Genomic DNA, 8,409 nt, shown 5'->3' with positions numbered 1-8,409 from the left:
CACACCCCAGTCACGCTGTGGAGGGCTTGCTGAGAATCTGCCAACAGTCTCATTTCCACTTTAGTAGAAAACGATTGTAAAAGTAAAAAAAAAACAGTTTTGATCATTTGCATGTAACCCTTAACTGGTTAAAGTTGATTAAATTTCATATTGTTTTTAAAAAAAATACAGCGATAATTTAATGATATGTAAGAGGAGGCTTTATATGTTAATGATATCGTTCATGTGTCTCGCAGTTTGTCAGTACCTCAGAACACACGCATTTGTTTGTAAAGATTTAAACTCGCGGAGTTTGGCATATTTTATCAGTGCCCGAAATCGCATGGCTGAGGCGACTGGTCGAATTAGCTCACGAAAGTACAGTAGCTTAGAAAATTACAGTAACACCGGTAGCAGCTCTGAAAAACAAGCCACCAATAAAAGCAAGAGCAGAGTCCGTGCAATAAAACCCTTAACAGAAGATGAGAAGGAAATTGCAAAACTGCACCAGGAGGCCTGTGAGGTAAGAATTATTATATATTTTTACAGGGGTAACCATGTGAAGGAGACATGCAGTCTCAACCTCAAAAACACTGTGTCCTGTTAAGCCTGCCTCGGCCTCTAGTGGAAGCGTTTGAAAGGTATGCTGCATTCTTTGTGGCTGGCACGAATATCAATATCCGTCTGCATATGACATTTGTGCTTTTATTTGGCTTCAGGGGAGTGGAAACCTATGGTGATTATAAGGATATGTTTCTTAGTAGTTTTTTAAACTTCTTCCGAAGAATGGGCAGCCGAGCAACTGCATATTAGGCAGGTATACTATTACGTTACAAATTGGTAAACCATTACATTTGTTACAAAAAAATGTTTGCGGTCCTGCGTTAATCAAGTTGCCGGCTTTAGCCGGATATTCGAAAAACCCTTTCAAAACCTTGTTAGGAGCCACTGCATCAATTGGTATTGAAAATGTAGAGTTCTCATCAACAACCAAAATGTTTTGAATTTGCACCAGAAAAGCACCGATACTTTTTACGCAATGATATGAGCTTTATCAACATGACTAGGTAGCTTGTTCCAGATTCCCACAAACCTTTATATATTTATATAGGATAAAACGGTGCCGTATATTCACGGGTTTAAAGACACTTCCCCAACGTTTCTACTTATGTAACTTTGTGTAGCCCTCTTGTTTGTGTTACATTGTTCACACAAAGGGAAGAAGACTTAGTGTTCATAACAGCATTCATTTCCAGCATGGGGACCAATTGGCTGGTAATGGTACTGTACATAACTGAACCTTGATGGGTCTCCAGCCATTGTGCTGTGCATTCTTCCATATACGCCAGCAGCCATATCACCCTGCAACTCACAACTGGCAACCCACTGAAGCTAAGCAGGTGTGAGCCTGGTCAGTACCTGGATGAGAGACCTCCTGGGAAAAACTAAGGTTGCTGCTGGAAGAGGTGTTAGTGGGGCCAGCAGGGGGCACTCACCCTGCGGCCTGTGTGGGTCCTAATGCCCCAGTATAGTGACGGGGACACTATACTGTAAACAGACGCCATCCTTCGGATGAGACGTAAAACCGAGGTCCTGACTCTCTGTGGTCATTAAAAATCCCAGGGCCAGTATCGATTAGGGTTTTGCTCCGTACCCTAATAATGAAGCAGGGTGCAGGCCTCTACCCAAACTGATGTGATGCGATACTGGTGTGTTCTTTTCAGAAAGAGGAGAGAAACAAGATGCCACACTTCAGCACACCATTCTGCTGGTGCTTCCCTGTGTTTGAGGATTGACACTTGGAGGAGAATTTGTTGCATTCATGTACAGTATGTCATAGGGTGCCATACAGTAGCACCAGTAGTGCTTCTGATAGGAAGATGCTTTTGTCACAGTAGATCCTTTAGTAGTTTGCCCGTCTTCTTGTTTGCTGACTCAAGAACAGTGTTCTTATATTTTTGTGCTTTTCTGAAGCAGCACAACATGCCACCTCTGAATCCTCTCTTTTAGTAGCTGGTGTAACTTTGCTTTCAGAGTTCCAGCATAGTACATCGTTGGGTCTCCCAGTTGATTGGATGAGTATTAGTTAGCCAGAATCATCTTGGCTTTCATCACAACAGCAACACCTGTGACATGGCCTACAAGCTTGCATTGACATCAGTGTTAGATGTCTCATTCGTCCAATTGACGCTAATTCCCCAGTAAGGTACTGTAGAGTACAAAGCAAGAGTGGCTGTTGTAGCAGCATGCCCACAACATTCTCCTTATGCAGTACAGGAGTGGTACCCATAAACTCATACTTAGCCCTTGATTATATTTGAGTATGTAATAAAAGTAACAGGTAACGGGGTTATTTCATGCTGAAAAGAAAAGAAAGGAAATGCAACATTTCGGCTGTGGAGCCTTCTTCAGGTGTGATGTAATAAAAGTAATTGGCAAATCTAAATTCCAAATAAATAAAAAATGTGACCTATTATAGCTCCATTTCTAATTCTCTTCAGAGACTTTTGCTGCTTTGCATTTTAGGGTAATGATGTGTCCTATAGGTTATTCTGCAGTACGTTTTGCTTATATTAGCAAGGTTTCTCCATAGTATAGCAGATGAGTAAGTCTGTGCTTGGTGCTTTAATGCATCTGGCTTTTAGGTACAGATAATAATCTCTCTAGGTAAGCAATCACACCCCTAATATAGCCACAGTAAGACAGACACACTAGCTTGACTAACTAGCTTGGGTTAAATCAACCTGTTCCCTCTAGTGGCATTTAATTTCACCATTCAGAGTTCTGGACATGGGACACATGGGGGTCACAAACACCCACGACAAGTCATAACAACAGCAATAATTCAGCTATTTACGCAGTGTGAAGTCCCTTTGAGTATTAGTTTCAGTGCATACAGTGAAGCAGGGAATCAAGAGCAACAGAAGACGGCACTAAAGAAAATATTTTCAAAGCATTAAGTTTAATAACACCATTTATAACATCAATAGTGTTAAATTAAGTGCTGTTAAATAGTTTTAATCATTGACGTCTTTGTTTTATACTTAAAAGAAGTTCTGACCACAACAAAAAAGTCAGTTCAGCAGTCAGTAAAACAGTTATTGAATGCATTATCAAAACATTTTTTGAATTTGGGTTTTTTTCTTCACATATATATCTCCTTTTTAATAGTACATTTGTTTTTGGTTTCAGTAGTAAATAGCTCACCTTTATCTGCATGAAGTTTGCTTATCAAAAGCTTTTAGTGCTTTAAGAAAACAGCATCATTTCAAAGTGCCGTAGGGCTTTCCACTGTAATGATTTATCCTGTTACAGCGTATTGCAGTTTTATAGCAAATCTACTGAAAGACTTGAGAAATGTAGTGTAATGCGGTGGAAAATGCACAATACACAGACAGTGCCAGCTTCACTATGGAAAGCCTAGATTCCATCTGAAATGACAAGGCATGCCATAGAAGAGCCTTAGGCATTTCTTGCATTCTAGTTTGTCAGATCAGAAAACTGGTGTATTTTTTTTAAACCAAAGGTTCTTAAAAATATGATTATTCAACTACAAATTATCATTGTAAGAAACTATAAGGTATATACAATATATATCTATGATCTTTCCTAGAAGATTATTCTGAGCAATTATTCAAAGCCTTGAAAAGCATTGTGGACCAAAGGTTTGCTTATGGTGTAGTGACTTTAAAGTCCATTTTCTGTTCTTTGCAAAGCAAATTGAAAAATGTAGACTGTTTCCAGGAACGAGTGGCACACACTAATGGATGTCTTCGCATTTTAAAAAATCGCTTCTTTCGATTAATACTATCCGAGGAAATCATTTGACAAAATCCAAAAGTAGATCGGTGCAAAAGTGTCAAAAATGTTTTGTATTCAGCAACATTATGGGCTGATCTCCTTCACGTCATTAAAAGTACCCTGATACAAAGCTATTCCGGATCAGATTAGAAATGCTTTATGTACCTTTGTTATATTCAGTGAATATCAGCCACGTCAGCAGCTACCATGTCTCTTGCTCAAAACCCTAAATAGAAATTGTGACTTTTGTGCCACATTTGACAAAAGTGAGTCTTTGTGGAAGTCAAAGCTGTGTATGTGAGTTTCATTCTGTTAAAGTCATAAAAATGGAACTGAGCTCACAGTAACAATTATTGGCATTTCTAAAAATAAACCAGTTTCACCACCTTGGTTCATACAGTTAGTTACAGACTGCCACAACACCGTGAGGAAAGTACATTTCACAGAAATGTCATTGTGAATAATAATAACTGCGCATTTGTAATTTTGAAATAACATAGGTTTCCATTTCTGATGGAAACACCTTTTATTTATTCAACTTTTGCAAATATCCATGTCACATTTCAAGGAAGAAGGTGTACATTAAATGTATTATCTTAAGGATAAACTATTAAAAGCAAGGACATGGAAACATTGTTCTGTCACAGTCATTTTTCTAATAATATAGACTGAATTCTGTTTTTAAAAACTCACAGCCATACAGCTCTGCATCTCTGAAAAGAATGTGATTGTAACCTTGCATCCAGTATCTATGAAAATCATACAGGTCTGATACATAGTCACATAGGAATGTGAATAGTCAAGGAAAAATGTGTTTGCCACCAGGTGGCACTGTACTCAATGGTGTGTGCAATATAAAAAACAGTGGAAATGAATGTTTTCGTTTTTTCAAGTGACATGCCAAAGAGCAGTAGCATGACTTGCTTATGTATGATCTGATATATAAAGGCTACCATTTCTATCGACATGCTTTTACTGGCAGTTTGTATCATTGTAACAGAGCATATTGAAAAGTTGTAACAGTGTAGTCCACTGCCATTCTAATGCCTGTATATGTACTGTACCTGTAGTTTTTTAAAAGCAGCATTTTTCAGAAGTGATAACAAAACTTTATAATGACCCTGCATTTAGTCATATTTCAAAGTCACTATCATCCATGATGTCATTAGGAATAAACATCTGCATTTTATTAACATTAACATTAACAAATGAAAGTTAACCCCATGCTGAATAACAGAAAAGGGAAACACAACTATTGAGCCTACAGTACTTCATATGTGTCACACACCCAAATAACAGCTGAAATGTTGTTGTTTTTTTCAAAATTCTGAAATTTTAACTTTTAAAATTAAGTAAAGTACTTTTAAGTAAAATTAACTTTTACTTTGCAGCCAGTGCATGCTGACACAGCTCCCTATTTGAACATTTTATAATAGGTATAAAATGTTTAGTTGATGTAACTAATGTATGATGAATAATAGAAAAGAACAGTAGATATTTGCTGTTGTGCATGATAATAGAGTACTGAATGAATAAAATGTGCAAGCCTTTCATGAAACTACAGTTCCCTACCAAATAAATGACAATGCATATGATATTTAATCCCTTAAGTATATTCTTAAAATTCATATTTATTTCAATTGAACAAGTCTGTTTGCAAAAAGTTTAATATACTGTTTATTTTTGTATGTGTGTTTTTTAGGCAAAACAGCAAACATATGTAGATCCTGTAACAGGGTATCAGGTACTTACCAAGTTTGCCCACCTTCAGAGAGGAAAGTGTTGTGGAAGTGCTTGCAGACATGTGAGTATGCTTGTATTCTTGAAAGATTACCCTTTCTGTCTTTTAAAATAAATGCTAGAAAAAAACATTGGTAATCTTTAAATCAATTGCTTGCCTTAAAGTTTCATTCGCCAAACATTTTTTAAAAGTCCATGCGCATTGCTGTCTGTAATCCCACTGTTGTTCAGTAGTGAACTTGTTACATATAAGCAAAGTTTGTTCAGTTAATGGGTGGCAAGCAGTCTTTTCAATAAATGACTGAATAAGAACAGTGACAGCAAAATAAAACTGTAGTTATCATAAAATAATCACACTTTATAGAAATAACTTCAAAATGAATAAGTGTAATATAGAAATATCCAAGTTCACAAGTAATTTTATATATTGATATATTTACTTGTGTTTTCTCACCCGGTCCATGTATATAGTTTTAAATTTTTATGTAATTCATTCTTACTTTTCTGATCTTTCTACAGTGTCCGTATGGCCAAGTCAACGTGAAAGACCCAGCTAAAAAGAAAAAATTTAATTCAGTGTTTTATATTTAGCTATGAACACTGCAATATACAGTATGCTCTTACTTTGTATGGAACAGAATATCACAGAATACTCCTAATTATTTTGAGAACATATATCTTTTAAATTTCAGATGTATTACCAAACTGATGTGCAATAATGGTTAATGTCTGAAAATGTTTGCTTGAATATGCACTTCATTAAAAAATAAAGCTGAATCAATTTTCAACCTAAGGACTTCAAAGCTATAGTATGATTTCTATAGTTCATTTTCCTGAAAAGTGAGCCAAGTGAACGAAAGTGACATGTTTAATAGAAATCATAGAATCCTTAGAAAATATATGATGAGTTTTTGTTCTAATCTTATGACAAAGCTTCCTGCTTTTGTTTTGGTGCTTCTTGTATTCTCTTTCTGATGCTTGTTATCAACCTAAACATACAACTCAACGGAGCATGAATCGGAAAGCTCTAAAACACCAGTTAGAAAGTTTTCTAACCTAAGTAAACATCTCTTGTAATGGCTGCTTTTCCCAGTTACTCAGTAAGAATAGTATTGTTTACCCTACCTGTTACCACCTGTCTTGCAGTTAAAACTTTTACTGTATGTATACCTTTCCTTTTAAAGGAACGTTATAGTTTTAACACCTTATTACTTGACTAATTTCTTTCTTGCATAACAACAAAAAATGTTTCAAAACAAAAAGGTTTGCGTTGACATCAGTTTTGCTCTGGATTAAAAATGTGGAATTTGAAGTCTGAACTCCTGTAACAGGTGGCTGAAGTACTTCTGACTTTACACTCCGTTATTCACAGAGTCATGTTCATGTTTTGGCTTTATTGTAATGCTAGGTTAACAGTTTTGTACCTAACAAGAAAAGCTAAAAACTGATCATGGTTTTTTTTTTCAGATTGCCAGTTTAAGATAATTTTAAATGTACCTTTTTAAGTTTGTAACATTGTGTTCTTTTTCAAAAAATGGGTGGTTACCTGACCACAAGGTTATACTTTTTTTAATGAAGCCAATGAATGAAGTATTTTTGTGAAAATACTACATGTCTCATAGAGTCAATTTCTATTCTATTACATATATTCTATTCTATAGACTTCAGTTTTCCCCAATAGACTGGGAAGAAGTTATAGAAAAGTCAGCAACAGAAACCAAAATGTTGGACATTTTTAAGGAGTGCTTTCTTACTGAACATATCACAGCATCAACAAGAGAAAATGCTTGAGAGATCAAGTGAGAGAACAATTAAGGTGCTGGGAGTAATGGGTTTTTTTTAAGTATACTTTGAGACTACACAGATTGAGTCCAATTTAAAACTTTACAATTTCAGGAAAGCAGCCTTTGAATGTGTACAATTTGGTTACCACACTGTAGAAAAGATAGTTACTCTGGAATCAGTCAAGAGAAAAGCACCCTGATGCATTCCTTAAAGGAATGTCCCACTTTGACAAGGTGAAAGAACTGAACATATTTAGTATTGAATAGAGAAGCCTATGAAGGATTATTCAAATCCTAAAAAAAGGTGGACTTCTCTGGAATAAACCATGAAACGCAAACCAGAGGACACAAGTTGAAACTACAGGCAGTGCATTAGAAGCTGAGAACAGGCATCAGTTCTTTATCCAAAAAGCTGTAAGAGTAGGGAACAAGTTGCCCACTCATGTTGTTGAAGCCAATACCCTTGCTACTTTCAAGAAACGACTGAATGAGATGCTTGGATCAATTAGCCATTAATTACTGTATAAAACAGGGTAGATGGACCTACTTGCACTTAAGTAAATGCATAATAATTAAGTAAAGCATTAAGATATTTAATTTTGAAGGCAAACTGAAAAACCCATAATTTCTCAAAATCTTGGGTTATGGAACCAAAAGGTCCAAAACCAAAAATGAATAATGTTGAAGATGGAGAATGCTACTACCTACTGTATGTCTGCAACTATCTTTAGAAAACGGACGGACAGCTCCCTTAGTTTGTTACTCTGATTCTGTCACACATGCTAGAATGTCTTGTTTTATAGGCTACTCCGGCTGAACGAGGGAATGTGTTTGTGGCAGAACATTGTCACTACTGACTATTTGCTTGGTCACAATTCAGTGCCAAGTGGGTCCCAAGGCAATTGCTTCCTGATCAGTAGCAAACACTTGTAAGCATCTACAAGGAGATTCATAATCATAAAAGTACTAAAGGGGACAGGTTTCTTGGATGCATAGTCAGTGCAGATGAGAAGTGAATTTATTTTCTTGAATTCTGAATTGAAGCAACAGAGCATGCAGAAGCAACATTTCTACTGGAATGGTGAAGGTGTCAGTCATCAAATAC

The 8,409-nt window shown here is 36.2% G+C and overlaps 1 protein-coding gene across 1 annotated transcript; it reads left to right on the top strand.

Annotated features, from left to right (window-relative positions):
• c11h1orf53 (chromosome 11 C1orf53 homolog) lies at positions 1 to 6,313 on the top strand. Its single transcript, XM_088598435.1, has 3 exons — positions 1 to 502; positions 5,483 to 5,584; positions 6,040 to 6,313. Exons 1-3 carry the CDS (start codon positions 182 to 184, stop codon positions 6,109 to 6,111), a joined length of 495 nt encoding a protein of 164 aa, XP_088454561.1. The 5' UTR covers positions 1 to 181; the 3' UTR covers positions 6,112 to 6,313.
• Positions 6,314 to 8,409: the final 2,096 nt, after the last annotated feature.

This window comes from Lepisosteus platostomus, chromosome 11 (genome assembly GCF_059453375.1).
Source record: "Lepisosteus platostomus isolate fLepPlt1 chromosome 11, fLepPlt1.hap1, whole genome shotgun sequence".
Lineage (NCBI taxonomy): Eukaryota > Metazoa > Chordata > Actinopteri > Semionotiformes > Lepisosteidae > Lepisosteus > Lepisosteus platostomus.
This window is presented reverse-complemented; position numbering and strand designations above follow the sequence as displayed.

Coding starts and splice junctions, on each gene's coding strand:
- c11h1orf53 (XM_088598435.1), top strand. CDS start 182: ATGATATGTAAGAGGAGGCTTTATATGTTAATGATATCGTTCATGTGT. Junction 503..5,482: donor TGCACCAGGAGGCCTGTGAG/GTAAGAATTATT, acceptor TGTGTTTTTTAG/GCAAAACAGCAAACATATGT. Junction 5,585..6,039: donor GTGGAAGTGCTTGCAGACAT/GTGAGTATGCTT, acceptor ATCTTTCTACAG/TGTCCGTATGGCCAAGTCAA.